General features: G+C 37.7%; 1 protein-coding gene across 3 annotated transcripts in view; it reads right to left on the bottom strand.

Annotated features, from left to right (window-relative positions):
* The window catches only part of astn1 (astrotactin 1), a 300,003-nt gene that overhangs the window by 197,677 nt on the left and 84,347 nt on the right, over positions 1–17,979 (bottom strand). Inside the window, exons 6-9 of one of the 3 annotated variants that reach the window (XM_017420879.3) lie at positions 17,219–17,368; positions 15,347–15,496; positions 11,838–12,005; positions 1,699–1,783 (exon numbers count right to left, since the gene is read on the bottom strand). In XM_017420879.3, the coding sequence (XP_017276368.1) occupies positions 1,699–1,783; positions 11,838–12,005; positions 15,347–15,496; positions 17,219–17,368 (553 nt within the window). The remainder of the gene's footprint in view (positions 1–1,698; positions 1,784–11,837; positions 12,006–15,346; positions 15,497–17,218; positions 17,369–17,979) is intronic. The other 2 variants (XM_017420880.3, XM_017420882.3) reach the window with 2 other exon arrangements.

Here is a 17,979-nt window from a genome sequence, read left to right as displayed (position 1 = left end):
GGGGGGGCAGGGAGTGAGAGTGAAAAGAACATTGTGGCAATGAGACAGATGCCAAGAGGCAGAAGTGAGAGAGGAAGAATGATAGAGATTAATGGGGAGTGGCAGCTCTGGGACTAAACAGTCTGCAAAGTGAGAGCGTGAGGAGGAGAAGTGACAGGGTCCCGATGTCGTTCTCAGCAAACTCCTCCACCACTGTAAGCAAAAAGAACATCAGTGCGAGGGGAGAGGCTTCCATGCCACGGGCTGCAAATCATTAAGCATTTAAGTCACCCAAGGCTGCCCACTCTGTTACACAGTGACAGGGACAAAGAAGGAGCGCCGAGGAAATGAGACGCAAACATGCACAGTTGAGCGAGTGGCTGAAAATATTCAGACGTCACAAAAAGTGGAGAACAAAATCAACAATATCACTGTGCCGCAGAAAAAGTCAAAATTGTCAAATGTCAAAAATTGGAAGCCCGTGGTGTTACAGGTTAAGACTTTAGCTCAACATATTCTTGCCATTACCAAATTCATTCTCATTGGGAGGTTTTAAGTGGCAGTGGAACCCAGTGGCAATTTAAAACATTTGAAAAAAGTCAAAGTGGAGTATTTAAATAGTCTTAACATTTCTTAGCATTTCTTAAAAGGTATCCTGTGGAGTCTAAAGCCACAAGCAATTTTACACGTGGCTCTCCTCTTTCTGTTGCATTAAGCATCGCTGTGGTTCTTACATTTCTGATGTAAGAACACTACTGCCAAACCTCATGCAGGAAGCTTTTAGATAATATTAACACAGTTACCTTCAGTCACATAAGTTCAGAGTTACTGTAAAATAGTCTTGATTGATTTGCAAGATAAACCACATTTCTAAAAACTCATTTATTAAAAACAGTATAAACATTGTGTTAAAGAGGCGTTTTTCAATGGCGTGTTCTCTGACCTTACATGTTATATTGTAGGGCCCTCACCTATACATTGAGAAGGATTACCAGTGGTTGATATGGTGACAAGAAGTGAGGATGGATGCTAAGTTTTAAGGCAAATAGATTTGAAGCCAGTTCAATATTTCAATATACAGTGAATAACTTCCTTGAGGGTTTGTGGAACAGCCATTTTCATTGTTTAAAAATGTAAATTTTATGATAGAACATCTAAAAATAATATTAATTTCCACGATTTCTTTGATTGTTGTTGTTGTTGGTTTCAAAGATGAAAGATGTAGAGAAATAACCAGGAGGAGAAGGCTGATGTCTTCTCAGGCCTGTCCATGATCACTGAGGTCAGCCGTCAATATTCAGAACTGCGTTTTCTGAATGCATTACAAGATCATTGAGAGGATCCTTTCAATAATTATTTTGTCCTCACAACGTCAAGAGCTCCTCACTGACACCTGAATATTTCTATTAAATTTCATCTGCCTTGTCTTGAAGACAAAAATCCCCAGAAAGTATTAGTTTTTCCAGCATGCAAAAAGCTACACATTACTAATGACTTTTTCTTACTGTAAACACTTAATTGTTTACATTTCTAGGAACTTTATTTGAATCTTCAATTTTGTTTGCTTTCAGACACTAATTGGCACTGGAAGCTTCACAATCTATTTTATCATCTAAGGAAAATAACTTCTGGTTTGATAAGAAGGAAGATTCCTTTGTTGTCCTACTGTTTCATTTTGGAACAATAATAAGCAATCATATGGTGATTACCATAACTTACCCCTGATTGGGGCCCCACTCACTGCGGATGCAGAGATGCTTGTGGACTGGGTCCTTCATGTATCCATCTAGGCAAAGGCATTCTCCTGCAAACACAAAGGCAGTTCCTCAATCATATGTTCATTATACTCAAGCCCTTTTCATTTCACTGGAAATTTCCCTTTGCTCCTCTTTTGTTTTACTTCATGAGAGCTATTCCAAAGATGATCCTCTTGAGGCAATTAGAGCACTCATAATCATCTCTTATTTTTAACAAGGTAGTCAACATTGCCCTCCTCAGAAAACGCACACATACATTTTCCAGTAGGGGAATGGGTAATCAGTTATTTCTGTACAATGCACCTATACTAAAATGCTTACTTTCAGCCAATGGCAATTAAGGCTAGTGTGAATTCAAACCAGGCATAAACATCTTCTACAGCAGATCCATTTAAAGGCAATTCATGACTGCCTATTCTTCTTACATGTCTTTTTGATATAATTTCTTTTAGTTAAATATATCAGTCCGCAAAGGTCAAATAAGGACCCCTGCAGCACACCATATGCAGGCCAACAACTGGCAATCATAAAGATGATACACAGCAATTAAATGGATAATTTAACCAGACAATGCAGGCAGAGAACAGGAAAACAACACTGACGCTTGCTTTTAGAAGAGATTTTTGCAAGGAAATTACTATTTACTCTATTCATAAGAAGCTTCAGCACAAAAAATCTGAAATGTAATACTAACAGATTTGCATCCACATGGACATCTCACTTCCAATAATATTTATTAATATTTAACAATATCCTATTGGGTGTTGCAGCTAACACAAATTCACACCTGTCTCAAGGTCCAACTGGCCTTTATGACTTAACAAACCTCGATTTATGGTCTCATGGATGATAAAATGAAATAGCAAATATCAGTTTGTGTAAACACAGAAAAGCCAAACTCAACTCAAGACTTCCTGGCAAAAAAACTTTCATAATTTATATTCTGGCAGTTCACTTTGTGAAGGAGTCAACTTCATACTAAATGCCAGTTGACAACATTGTTGGCAGCTACAATTTACCAATAAATAACAGCCTATTAAAATGTCTTATAAATTTTAAAAGGCTGTTTTTTATGATTTGATCTCAGGTAAAAGCTGCAGTGAACTAATTTATTTGGTCATGCCTACATTCTTCTTTGTCTCATTTCTTCTTGATACCTGTGTTTCAAAGAAAGAGTAAAACAGTCTAAAAATGAGATTTAAAAATGTCTCCATAAGACAATGTGTTAAAATGTTGATACTTTTAGGACCCCAGTTTAACACATTGTCAGGAACAAAACATTGTTCTTGTGTGGCAGTACTGGTGAAGCATGTCTTACAACTTTGTGATTTCTTAGTAGAACGTCACTCTTTGATCATTGCTTCCATCTCATTACCATTTTATTGAATCGCAACAGTCTCAATAATCCTGTGCTGTATCATGTGGTTTGGTCTGTTGTGGTGAAAAAGGAGCTGATCCAAACGGGAAAAACTCTTTATTTATTAGACAGTCTGCGTTCCAATCTTCACCTAGAGTTATGAGGTATGGATCATGACTAAAAATATGAGATTCTGGATGTGCGTTGCTGATATTAGCCTCTTCCAGGCTCAGGTGAAGAACTGAGCTCAGAGTAAAGTCGTAGTTATAGCATAATCGTTACAATTTTGAATACAAGTATAACACTAAAATACTTTTCACAATAAAACTTTCGCACAATAAAAGGTAATATAAAAGTTGACTTTTGGTCATTATGCTATTTAGATCTAAAAGACCAACTTGACATTAGTTTGTCAAACAAATCAGACTAGTTCCAGTGGTTAAATGACAAATCCAGCCCAATGTGAACTGATTAGATCAATGATTAGTCTAATTACTCCTATGATTATTTACTCAGAGCAAAGCTTTTCTGAAGTGGCAAATTCCAAAAACTTACTGAGCTGTGTGGTCCGAGGCAACATTTGGGGGAGCTAGTAAAAGGGTTAGAAGCATTGCTGCTCATCTCTACAAACTGAAGCTCAATAAATCATATGGAACAGCTGCTCAACCCCTTTTTTTAAAGGACCCGTGGAGGATTTTTGCCCTGGACGTCCAGATTAGGTGATGTTTGATACAAAGGATTAAAATAAGTCTCTTGAATGTTTATTATCTCACCAGTGGGACAAAGTAATATTGATGCGTTCTGCCAGCATTGTGCTGATAAACAAAACCTGTTAACAAAGAACAGTGTAGCATCAGCTTATTGTTCTGCTGTCAACTCCCAGGAGAAATGTCAACATTGACTTGGCTCAGTATGATTGATTGGGTCTCACCTTTGGTTTAGAGGGTTACCCAGGGGTAACATGTACAACATGCTCTCTTCTTGCTTTACAGGAGTCAAGTGAGGAGCACATGTCCTGGGCTTTTATATCCCCTTGTTAATGGAAAAGGTCACCTGTCAGTACCTGCCAGGAAATCGCATTCAATGGTTCCCTACATATGTTATTGACTAAAAAAGAAATGACTTGGTCAGTGTGAAATTCTACATTTACTGTATTTGGTAGCATTTTTTTAGTCAAGAGAATCCATGTTTTCTCTTGAGTTAAGTCAAAGTCAGTTCTAAGACCAGGTTAAGTGACAGGGTTTTAAAACAAAACAAAAAAACTGATTCTCAACAAAGCCAACAAATGCTTTGTATAATATTTCATTAATATTTGAAAACCATTAGTCATTTTGACTTGTTTCTTGCATCATACACGATTCCAGTCATCAACGTCATCATTTTATTTAAATAGAAGCATTAGTTCCACCTTGAAAAGAGCACTATAGCCAGAAGGTGAGCGAACTTAAATTTATTTTTGATATAAATGGTTAATCGGCTGTACTTATTTATATAGCATCTTTCTAGCCAAATAGGCAACTCAAAGCATTTTACGACACAATCTGCCCTCATTTACCCATCTACACACACATTCATACAGCACTCTACTACATATAACTTATAAATATATAAACATGGTGAAATTTTCTTCTTCAATAAACACAAAACAGACATCCTGCTCTGGCTCACTGAGACATTAATGAGAAAGTAAGACAGTTTATTTAAAATAGAGGGGTTTTTTGTGTTCAATATTATACATAGATGTAAAATTAACAACAGAATAAATATATTTAGTTGAAATTGCTGTTTAAATATACAGTGAGAGTATGAATACATTATAATATGTCAAATTATGACACAATTGCTTTACTAATGTTATGAATACTATACAGTATGTTTAAATAAAGTTGTTTTTCCATAAATGTGTTTTTCCTTTTATCTGCATCATTTTCTAATAAATTTGTTCAGAAGCTGAATTTGAGACTCTGTGGCAGCTGAAAATATCTTTTAACCACTTCTTTTTTTAATGACAGTTTCTTTCACACTTCATTTTTTTGAGCCGTGCTGTGTATAATTCCCTGCAAAATTTGTCAGTGGCTCTTGGTGTTGCTCCGAAAGTGACAACGTTTTGATAATGTGTGACTGATAGTCACTGATGCGTCAATCCAAATGTTCACAATTTTCTCAAATATCCCACCATATATCAATTTTCCGTATTCAGTGCTTTATTTTATTATTATACATGTCCTGTCAACAGGGTTCTTCTTCTTCTAATAACTTTTAGATGATACACTGTATATTAAAGTTGCAGTCACAGTGCTGGTTCATGATGCTAGTTTTCATCCACTTACTAATCTTTCAAGCCAAAATCTATCTAAAACCTGAAAATAAGGTAATTTGTAGTTCAAATAAAAAAAAAATATTTTCTAATCATAAAAGTTAGTCTGTAAACTTAGTGAAGTTACAACCTTTTTAATCATCAGTGTTTGGAAAGCTCCTGTGGTAACGTTGAGCTGAAAGCGTTTACTACATCATAAACATGCTTACAGTAGCACGCTCAGCGTTTTTTAGTCTTGCATAACCATTCCTGTGGCCTAAATTAGATTTCTTTTAACACCACCCGATTGCAAATAAGTATCTTTATTTATTCTTTTTAATCATATGACTGCTTTGCTAACACTTCAATTGGCAGCACTTCCAATATGCAGATGATGTAGCACCAAATATAATTGCTACTTTGCTGCCTAATTAAATGTGCAATAAAAAAGCTGAAAAGTTTGATAAAGGACAGCCAACTTTAGATACGAAAACAGGCTGTGAAACAAAGGGGGGAAACATTTGAGAGCAACAACTGAAGTTTGATGTGCAGCTGCAGAATAATGTTAAGTGTCTCATCTATCTTTAATAGCTATCACACTACTTTCTTGGGCTGTGACACCCAGCTTAACTTGTTTTACTGATACAAGGTGTTACCTGCTTTAATTGCTCAATATTCAGACACAGAGCGAGATTCTAACTTTCACACTATATTTTCACTGCATTTCATCATTCTGCTTGCCACTTTATGAAACATGCAGCCTATTTAGGTCAAACAAAGGTTAGCAAAATGCATGGCTAACCTTTAAAAAAGCCTGAAAGTCATGATATACTGTGTGGGCAGCAATGACTGCGTCAGAAGTTTGGGTTTTTTCATGCGCTGCTTTGTCACATGTGCGCAAGAGTATTCAGCTCATCAAGCAGACATACACACACACACATTGATCCATTATGCAGTCACATTAATCAAGCCCGTATGTCATGATTTGGTAACGCGCATCTCCAGAGGCACAATATGTCTGTCCGTATTTCATAAAAGTGGCACCCAAGTTCCGGAGCAGAAACACAGAGTGAAAGAATATGGGTGGAAACAGCCCATAAACATCAGTGCTCGAAGCAGCCAGGTTTAGAGTTCTGCAAGACGGGCACGTAACATGCTCTAAAGCATCTGCTGCCTCTTTGAACGTTTTGCAAGAGCAGCACTGATACTGTCACAACCCATCCCAGTTTTCATCTGTATCTCCTGCAGCAGAACAGAGGACTGGATTTAGGTTACACATGGCTCCTGTGCAAATGCCTCGTATCCCTAAAAACACTTTTAGTTATTTCCTTGTGCACACTATCCTGCCCCTTGTTCCGTCACACTCGTGCATTCTCGTTTTTATGCATATGAGTTGCAGTCATTAAAAAATGTCAGAAGTACAAAAGGAGCCCTTTGCTTTTTTTTTTTTTTTTTTACATAATTTTCTTTTTTACAAAAGAAAAAGGCAGCTAGTGTAGTAAAAATGTTCTCATATTAGCATATACTAAATATTACTTTGCATATTAATGACTGGGAAGTGGTCAACAGAAAGACGTTACTGAGTTCAGAGTATGATAAGATTCAGGAATGATTCCAGGAGGAGCGGGCATGAAACACACAAGTCCAGCTTTTTCTCTCTTTAAAAAAAAAAATCCTTTTATAGGTCTCAGAATTTACTTTGCCCAGGGGAGAGCTGAGCTGCTAAATAATGGATGAAAACAAGGAAGATATTTCTGCTGCTTTAAATGGTAAATTTCTTCCTGCACTCATCATCTGAGTGACGCACTGACTGAGGCTTTCCAAGAAACCATGTAAAAAGTAAATTGCACCATTATGCCTTATTTTTCCTCATCTCAATCAGACATGAAAACTAACAAAAATCAACTAATATATATATTTGTTCTTCTTTGAGGTTATTAGGTTTGGGGACAGGGTATGAATAATGTTCACTGATGCAAAAACATTCATAAATTTTAAGGAGAAAGATTCGTAAATGCACATCTTGCATGTAGCTATGTTGATTTCTTTTGAAAAATACCCCCTATGATTGTTCCTGCTGCCCATTTAAGAGATAATAGGTTTTATTTGAGTGGTACATGATAGAAGATATATTCAGGCATTAATTCTGAAGGTTTTCGCAGTTACATTTTTACCACCTGGTTTCATATCAAATTCTGGTACAGCTTGAGTTCTGAGAAAAACTGTAGCTGTTGCAACTTGCATTTTGAATCACTTTACACATTTTTCAGAAAGATTCAAATACATAAAATAAAAATGCAGGTGTAAGTGAACCGATAAACACAGTTATTCCCTGTACTTTCTCTATAATGTATACCTATAAATGTTTCTGTGTTCAGAAGTGAAGTACTTGATACTCCAGACAGCTTTGAACAATTTCTCTGATTTACATTTTCCTCTTTAGTTTGTTCCAGATAATAGTTTTTACAAAACATGTCTTGATGGGGTACTCCAAAATGTTGACATGTTTAATGTTTCTTGTCCACTTTGAATATTTGTTTCACATCAATATTCTTCTGATGAAGCATCAGGCAATAAGAAAAAAAAAAATTATATATATATATATATATATATATATATATATATATATATATATATATATATATATATATATATATATATATGTAACCCTTGAGCAGCCTTGTGCCTTTCCTCAAAACAAAAAAAAAAAATCTAAAATATGTAACCAAATAGGCCAAGAACTGGTAAACTGAACCAATGCTAAAATCACGGATCAAATCTAAACTCAAAGCAAAAGGTTTATTAGGAATTATTGCAAAGCTCTGAATGATGCAAAACAAAAACGTTCCCATTAATTACTGAATGAGACTCTGGATAATCTTGGACAAGGTGTTCTTCATGAACAATTGAACAAAGAATATGATTAAATTATTAAAATGTTAGAGTTGTCGTTTGTCTCTTGCTTGTATAATTCCTCCTGGTGGTAAGATCTGTGATTTCGTTCCCTCATGTTTTAGTTAAGGGTGGCACAGCGGTGCAGTGGTTAGAGCTGTCACTTCCCAGTGAAAAGGTCGCAGGATCTCCTCCCTGCCTGGGGCCTTTCTGGATGGAGTTTGCATGTTCTCCCTGTGAACACATGTGTTTACTCCCGTTTTCTCCCACAGACCAAAAACATGCATGTTAGGTTAATTGGTAAGTCTATTGTCCCTGTAATTGTCCCTAGGTGAGAGCGTGAATGGTTTGTTGCCTCTATGTGTCCCTGTGAGGGACTTGTGACCTGTCCAGGTTGCCCCCCGTCTTAGACACAGTGACTGCTGGAGATAGGCACCAGCTCTCCGCGACCCAGAATGGAGAAGCAGGTAAAAAAAAAAAATGGAGGGATGAATGGATGTCTTAGTTCACAAGTTGAATTGCCCTTGAGGAAGCTACTGACCATCATGGTGCTCTATCATATGTGCTTTAACAAAACTAAAGACAGAACAGTGCAAAATAAGCAGCTTAGGTGGTAAAGTACTCAGCAAGAAAGATAGGACATTACCTTTTACCAGGCAAAATGAATGATTTGGTTAAAGAAAAATGAGGATTAATCAAAATTGGAACAATTAAAAAGGTTTAGTTTTACCTAAGTATATGCAGAATTTTTATTGCAGCAAAAAACATTTTAACAGACAAATGAAACAAGTTTTCCTCCCCTCTTTGTGTGGATATGTGTGTGTGTGTGTGTGTGAACTCCTTTTTCATTTCAAATAAAAGAAAAATATGCACAGCATGCGCCAAGTTTGATTATTATTTCAAGCACACAGCATCATTCCTCTCAGTTAATTAATGTGAACCTGAAAGCTGAAAAAAGGATTTTGTCATTTTGAAGTTTTTGTTAGCTTATATGTGCTGTGCAGCTTTTATTTTTCATGGCTATTTTTGTAAGTGAGAAGATGTTTTTCTTTTTTTCTTTTTTTTCCCTTCTTTAGCTAGGACAGAAGTTTACTCTCATCGCCTCCACAGGGACAGAAAACGTGTCATGTTTAACACTTGGCTCTGAAACAGTTCACTGATCAAAATAGCAAAAAGAGAATTATTAGGAGCCAGTCCATTACAAAGTCATCTAAACAATCTAATTATTATGATATGGATACATTAAAAATACATTTCAGTGCATTTTTCAACAATAAAAGACAAACTGCTTACAATTTCCCCATAGTGGCTCATATAAATAATAAATGATAACAGAAATAAGGCCTTTTTTAAGATTTAGATTTAGTTGACAAACATGGGCTTTTTCAGGCAAAATTGTTTCTAACTGGTTATAACAACAAACTGTATTATAATATTCTCTTTTACAGACTCCAACTTTCCTCAGAGAATTTGAAGGCTGTGAAGATCAAAATAAATCTGCATTAAAAAAATGACAAAAAAAAAACTTGTTAAACAACAAAATGCTTTATTTTTCTGTTTCATCAGCATTTGGACGTGAATATAGACTATTAAATAAAACATTAGGAAGCTACTCTGAGTCCTTATTTCGCAAGTGAAAGACATGATAGAGGATCACAGCCATGTAGTTCGATTAAAACAGTTGGGATCTTAATGCTGCTTTATGAATGTAAATATCAATATAATGGAGACGAGTTTATTCGTGTTATAGTCTTTATTAGGTGTGTAGTCTTGTTGTTTGTTTTTCTATGAGCTACAGGCCTATAAGAAGCATTTGCAAATTAGTGTTTATGTCTCAATTTTCACTTTCAATTTTCTTCTTTTTTTACATAAATATGCTTCTGATGTCCCATCAATCAAAGCTTATTGACATGCTGAGCATTCCTCTTTATGGATCTTATGTGATTCATCATGCTATTTCAGGCATGCCATCAAGCCTAGTTGTACAACTCAAACTCATTTATCACTCATCCATCTATAGGGTAATACTACAGCCCTGAAATTCACTCACACATTACAACTTCAGAACAGCAAAAGAGAGAAACTTCTTCATTGACTGGTTACTGGTTATTTTGGTTTGAGCATCTAACTTTATATATATATATATATATATATGACTGAGAATTAGACAAAATTCTAGTAATGTCAAATAATAAACAAAATCATCAATCTTGTTTCAATTCAAGAGTCATAAACTGTCACAATAACAAACCATCATGTTTTAGTGTTGCCAGTGGATATCTGGTTTACATTTCTGTAAGTGTGTCTTTATATATATTTGCTTTTTGTTGATGTTGCTTCTCTTATTGTCTCATATGTATGCTTAAGCAAGCTGCACGGTGGCATGTTGGTTAGCTCTGTTTCATCACAGCATGAAGGTTCTGGGTCCAACCACAGCTCAAAAACATGCACATGGGGTTTATTTGAGATTCTAAATCGATTTTAGATGTAAGCATGTGTATGGTTGTTCAGTATGCCTCTGTGTTGGCTCTGTGATAGACTAACTGTCCAGGAGGTACCCCCTCTCTCGCACGTTGACTGCTAAACAGGGGGCAAAAACATGAGTGAGAGTGATTGAGACGGCCTCTGAGTGTGACATGCTCCTAATTTACTTATGTTTTGACTCTTAGTATTGACTTTTAGCAACCATTTATAAAGGCAGCTGTGCCGTGACCTCTCAGGAAAACCATAATGAATGAAATGAATTCAAAAATTGCATATGAACAAAATATATTGCAAAATATCCATTCATTCATCCATCCATTTTTTTTACCCGCTTTTCCGTGCAGGGTCACGGGGGAGCTGGTGCCTTTCTCTAAGATAATCTTCAATGCAGTAACCAGGGACAATCATTTACAATGTATGCCTTTTGACTATTTAACCTAAAAGTAAAGTTATGTGGCTCAAAGTGATTAAAACTTTTATTCGTTGTGTGTACTTTTCCAATTTCACATCCAAACGTACCTTCTTAGCACACCTGATGGCCTTTATGTGCAAACTACAACTGAATATGATGATGATGATGGGGGGGATAACTTACTTGAATTATTGGTCAGAATTTGAATCATCTTTCATTTGATTCTAGTGGAAGTCTAACTTTGTAAGAAAAAAAATAATACATAGACAAATTACCACATGCAAAGTTTTACCTTGAGTGCACTGAGTTGCCATTCTATAAGCAAACAGTAAACTTTTCTTCATAAGAATGTGTGTGGAGATTAGTGCAAGGCTCTGTGTGGGCAGCTGATTGTGGGTGACTAATGAAGGGGCTATATTTATGCAAAAGTTTCACTATTACTGATGAAGCTTTGCATCTCAAAGTGTATAGTCTCAAAGGAAAAAACACACCTGATGATCTTCCAGTAAACAAATGTAACCTTTTTTTTTTTATTAAACTATTTGTAGTTGTAGTTGTCTGTGTTTATAATTGTGAAGCTTTATTCAGATTTAGATTATAGTCTAATGACCTCTTCAAAATTTGCATTGTGCTCATTTGTTTGCCCCATTCTGAACTCACCTGTCTCTGGGTCACACTGGTGTTCGCAAGGATCCAGTAGGCGTCGTCCGCACAGCTCGTTAACCCAAGGCCCGCTGGCATTCTGCTGGTAGTACAACAAGATCTGGGCTGGGTTGAGCCAGTCTGAAGCATCCAACTGGCTCCCTTGCAGCAAAATGAACCTTGATCCTAACAAGGACAGAGGAAGGGAAAGTGTTGGCTAGAAGTACAAGACATGTGGAGGAAGGGAAAAGGAGATTAAGAAAATAATGCAGTAAATTGCAGTGAGATCTGAGTAAAAACAAAAGAGCATACTGAAATACTACGTCTCTTGATAGTTTTAACAAAGGACAAAGGCACAGCACATTTTAAACCTTGTAACTAATATTTGAAGACGTTGTGAAATAAAATTAACTGGACTGAACAGTGATTTATTTTAGGTGTGAGCAAATTATTTTCCCACTGCAGCAAGGGTGACTACTAGCAGCAGGCCAACCCCATCGGGCCGACCGCTGTCAACAAGCTGCACCGCTCCAAAGAGAGGGGCTGAATTGGGGAGAGTGGATATGGCCAGGGGCTTGACTGTGGTTAGCAGAGACTTCATCCACAGGTCACTGATGAGTCTGAAAACCAGTTTAATGAGCAGCGTAAAGCTGGTGACACAAAAGACAAAAGCTAAGCTACATCTTCAAAATAATGACTTTTTTGTTATCGCCCCACCACATGCACTGCGGACAACTGGAGGGCTTTTAGAAGGCATATGTGAGTAGTACAAATAGTGCCAATTGATAATTGTCATGACCATTAAAACATGACGTTCACAACACTACAGCAAAATTATAGTGTAACTTTTGTAGCTTTTCTTAAAGGAGATATCAGTAAATAACTTAGCCTTTTTTTCTATTTGAAGCCTTTCTCTCCTGACAGCTCCAGGAGTCTACAGACACTAAGTGGACAGATTAAGCTTCATGTATGCCTTTTTAGTGGCACTAGTGATGTGATGAGATCTGAACTAACATCAGTTCAACATTTTGTCATAGCTAATAAATCCTGATAAATTATAGCTGCACTTTGTGTGTCGGTGCTGCAAAAGTAACAATCACTGAGTTAAACATACTTCAGGCATGGCATTGCAGTGTTTTTTTAATGTAACACTTGAGTGTATCTGAGAGAAAGAGAAAAGCTGTTGAGCACCTGGGTAACACACTGCTGCTGTAAGAAGAATAATGAGTCTGTGAGTGTTTCTGTTTAATTTCCAAAATAAAATCTCCTCATTAATGCCGTCACTGTTGAGAGGTGCCAGACAGTTTTTTCTTAAAAAGTTAAATCTAAGAGCTTCACTGAATACCTGCAAAGACGTGTGTGTGTTCACAGCTCAAATGCAGTTAATTGCAGACAGCAAGTCACATATGAAAAATAAAACGATTTGTGAGGTGTTTCCCTTCTAGTTTGTGGTTACCTGGAAAAAAAGGAGAAATTAAAAACGAGAAAGCCAGAAAAAAACTGTAGAAAACATCAGCAGCACCTGCCAGTCATTTGGAGTCGGGAGTCCCTGGGCACCTGGAACAGCAGATGTCACAGCTGACACTGATTGATTTTTAGTGAAATGGTTTGGTCAAACTTATCTAAAAACCTTGGATGCACTGGACATTCGCTAACAAGTCTTTACCAGGTTCTTTAGAACTCAAACCAATTCAAAATGGCTGTCACAGTTAACTTTTAAACACAAAAAAATGCTATAACTTAGCAAATTTTGACAAATATTGAGCTAAATTGGTGTGGTAGTGGCTGAGGTTCATCCTCCTTGAAAATGATGTTATACACAATCTTATACGAGATCACAGGATATCACATGCAACTCTGCTTAACATCACTTAAAAGGCTTTACTAAAATAGCTCTAACTTTGTCCTTTCTCAATGTAGAATGATCTTAGTTTAAAATTCTGGCATGAAAGGTGGCATGCAATATGCATTCCTTCAGGAAAAGCAAAGCTTTTATTGGCTTTCAACCTTCTCTCTCTCTTTTGGTCTGGCTTTACTGGTCACTTCTACCTGTTGAAATGAATTTTGTGTATTCTTCTTACTTTCATCAAATGCCTGTGTTTATCTTTGTTGTGGCCTGGCACAATAAAACTATAACTGAATTGAAGTGAACTGTCACTCTAAGCATATGAGAATGCTAATGTTAAAAATGAGCTCAGCTGTGCAGCTTCTATGAACCCCATAGCAATAGAGTTTCTCTGTATTTTTTTCCCCTCCTCATCACTCTCTTGTAAAACTGCCAACCATGCAATGAGTTTTTGTTGAACTTTATGAGTCTGACTCAAATGTCCAGGTCTCCCAGGTGGCCACATAATAGCAATATGAAAGTCCTGAACCAGGGTTTGGTGCAGAACTATGGATAAAACCCACTTATTCACTCATTTTTAGAGCATAAGTTCTCAATTTAAAGCCACGATGATCCGTCCTAGCCACATTTGAGGCCATGGCAAATTTGTCATGAACATAAGTTTGTCTTGTCCTTTGTTATGGATCTTGAAGAGCAGTTGACATTGCCATCCTGTGTAACCACAAAAGTCCCCAGCAAGACTATTTTCCCTGGTGTGAAAAGCGAGGAGAAAGATGTGACTGTACATTTCTCTGGTTTTCTTCAGTGGATTTGAAAGCAGACACATGCACAGCTGTTGGAATTAATAGCTTCTTTCCTCCAGTGGTGGAATTCAAATTTTCATCTGATTGAGTGTGACATGAAATCAAGCCTGATGAGATTGTGTAGACATTTATGGAAACATCCTAAATCGATCCCAGTTTTTGTAATTCAACAGGCAAAATTGCCATCTTTCATCTCCCTTTTCAAAGTTACCTTCTTGGATGGCCCCTCAGAATTTTAATTTCTCTCTGGCAGGCCAGCGTATGCGACCGAAAAGCGGTAGCACACCGGATCAAATCAGACCTCCAGATGATAGATGAGTAAGCCTAGTCACAGTCTATAATGTATTTGGTCTGCCAGCTCACTCCTGTGACAGGTGAAAAATGCCAATGAGCTAGCAGGAACCAGTATATCGTTGCCGTGATGTTGCCCCCCCCCATAGCAGCTAGACTGAAATTCATTAACATTGTATCAGGAAGTACAAGGGAAACAGTGACAGAAGCCAAAAAAGGCACAATGTTTTCATGTTATTAGCCTTGTATCAGAAAGTACGAGGAGAGCAGCGATACAGGGCTTTTCCATGGGTGGTCACTGCTCCTGAATGTGCTGTGATGCTATGAGAGCACAACTGTTCTACAGTGAGGCAAGAGAAACCCAAGAGGAAGGTGGTCGACCTGGCATTTACCTTTGTCTTCGAGAGCAAAGCAAATCAGCAGCTCAACTACAAAGCGCAAGCACTTGTTTTGAGAGATAGAGAGAGCTGAACTCCCCAGAGAGCGGCTGAAAAATACCAGCTCAGCCCCCCAGGGGTTTCTGAGCTTCTGCGGGAATGTGTTAGGAAAAGCTGCATCGACAATCTCCGACTCTAGCAAAGCCTTACCGTCAGCTATGAGGTGCTCCGGCACGTGTAAGATTACGCGGACTGAGAGGCTGCAGGAGAGGTGGGACGAGTAAACCAGGCCAATCACACAGCTGATGACACTGATCAGAGTCAGGGTGGTCTTATTGATGGGGCTCCGTGGGGAACCTGCTGCTGGGAACAAACACACAGAGAGGGGAGAGGGGGGAAGGTGGGAACAACGAAGAATAGACATGTGAAGGAATGGCAGTGCTTTATTTCCATGTATTCCTTTTTATATCATAAATACATTTGCACACAGTCACACAAACAAATACACAAACTGCCAAGGCAGGGAGTTACTTTACAAACAAGTGAAAAAAAATTGGGTTTAACGCTGACAAAAAGACCTTTGGATCAAAAACACCAAGCCTTTGGGAGCTTTAGACCAGCCACAGCTCGCTGGCACAGACCTAAAGTTTACCTTTGAAGGGTTTTAACATACACACTGGGATGTGTGGGGGGAAAAAACAGAGACACGGGACAAAATAAATAAATAAAAAAATAAATAAAACCGCTCAGAGGTTGTTTCGCAACCATCCCTCTTTCCTCGCTGCTCTCCTTCTCTGTCAGAGTGAAAACGCTGCCCTTATCTCTTTTACTCCAGAGCGCAACACAGAAAGTGGTAAACATGACCTCATACCCACAGGGGCACGCATACATCCACGCACACACACATAAAAATCACACATCGACCTTGAATATAGATGCTCACACTTTGTTTAAAGTGGTTACTTTTACACTAGTGGAATAATTCAAGATTGCATTGTCACTTTTAAATTACTTTGGCAGAGCTTTTCCTTTCAAACGCTGCCCAAGGCTATCCTTTAAACAAAAGCCAAATGGAAACCTGACCTTTTGTATTGTGCTTTAAGCTAGTTTATTTAATCAGTAAGTTACCCAGAAACTGGATGTGGGCATCATCTCACCTTTTTGACCTTTTTTTATTTTTTTTCCTTCCCTATGTTTACTGTATATTTCAGATTTTACATAACGGTATAAAGATTTCCCACAGCAAAGGTTCGGCTAGTCTGAAAAAAAAAAAAGGTGGAATATTCCAGTGTTCAATTCAGATCTTTACGTGGACGTGAAATGACACAAAATAATTTTGTCACGCCTCACAAATTCCTATTTTCTCCTCTGGATGTAAACAACATAGTCAGGGCACTGTTGCAGCCACCTTGTTCTATTCTTAAACCGGGCTCTAATTAAAGATGTTGGCTACACTTCCGGAGGCTTCGCCGTGTTTGTGACACCTGTGCACATGACGGGGGGATAATTGGCTTGGAGGCTTTGTAAAGGCATGTAACGCCTTCTGACAGCAGCTATTATTTTAAGGGCATTGTTTTTTTGTTTTGGTTTGTTTCCCACCCCCAACCCCCAATCTTCCCTCTTCAACCCATTACTGTACATCAAAGCAGCGAGGATATGGCATGCTGACAGATAAAGCATTCTCCACCACTTCACTTTGACAGCATTTGCACTAGGTCCTCCTTAGAAATAATATTTGTCCATAATATTATTTCAAACCATGGTGTAATCCATATTGCAAGATGCAAGAAATATATATATATACATATAATACTGGGAACCTCTGATCTCATCATCTTGTTGGATTTCACTCAACAAGACTGAATGTGGATGCACTGAGATCAGTTTTACATGCTCACCACCACTCTGCACACAACTATGTATTGACTACATACATGTATGCATTTTGTTTAGGAGTGAAACTCATGAGCACACAAATTTAGAGTCATCGGCCACATGTACTGAGATCACTTGTCATGCGTCGTGGCAACAGCAACACCATCGATGGGATAAACTGTTTGTAGGTGTATGAGTCCTCCTTACCCCCAGAGCCCCACGCGCTGTTGGCGTTACCATTTCTCATACCTCGACTCCGGCGCCGACTGCGGTTCGGGTCAGTGTAAAAGGCCAGCTGAGGCTCGCTGTCTGCCTCCGTCCCAGAGTCCCCGTCTGGGTTCAAGAAAGTTGAACCCGCTGTTGGATTCACACAAAAATACACCTCCAGTAAAGAAGAAAAAAGTATGGACTAATGATGGGGACTTGAGTTACGCTCACACAGATGGCAGGGAAACGGCAGCCAGAATAAAAAGATGAACCCACTACTTGATTTATTATAGAAAGGAATTAGAGCTCTGGTTCTTTCAAAAACTGAATGGTAGGGACTGAAAACCAGCTGAAAAAAGGCACTTAGTTTTCCTTTTTTATGTAAGTTCTTTGCGCGTTGTCCTGTTATTACAACATGACTGAGCTGTGCTTCGCCTTGAGCCGTTAAGACTACATAAACCCTTAAATGCAGATATTTTAAATAAATTATGGCATTTTTTCTCATCATATCAGAAAAAAGACAAATTACAAAATGTAAAATAAATAAAAAACAAATGTAACACTAGATATAATTCAGTATAGTTAGTTCCAGGGATGTGGTACAGTATCTCACAACTTAGGTTTAATGGGACAATTTTATGAAACCAAATTAATAAATGGCAATTAGTATCAACATGATCTGAAACTTCGTCATATCACCAAACACAACAAAAAACTATCCCTTGTAAAATGAACTGAATGGTGTATTCATTAGACCTGCA

The sequence above is a fragment of the Kryptolebias marmoratus genome, linkage group LG20, assembly GCF_001649575.2.
Source record: "Kryptolebias marmoratus isolate JLee-2015 linkage group LG20, ASM164957v2, whole genome shotgun sequence".
Lineage (NCBI taxonomy): Eukaryota > Metazoa > Chordata > Actinopteri > Cyprinodontiformes > Rivulidae > Kryptolebias > Kryptolebias marmoratus.
The sequence above is the reverse complement of the archived record's forward strand: the minus strand, read 5'-3'. Positions and strand labels throughout refer to the sequence as shown.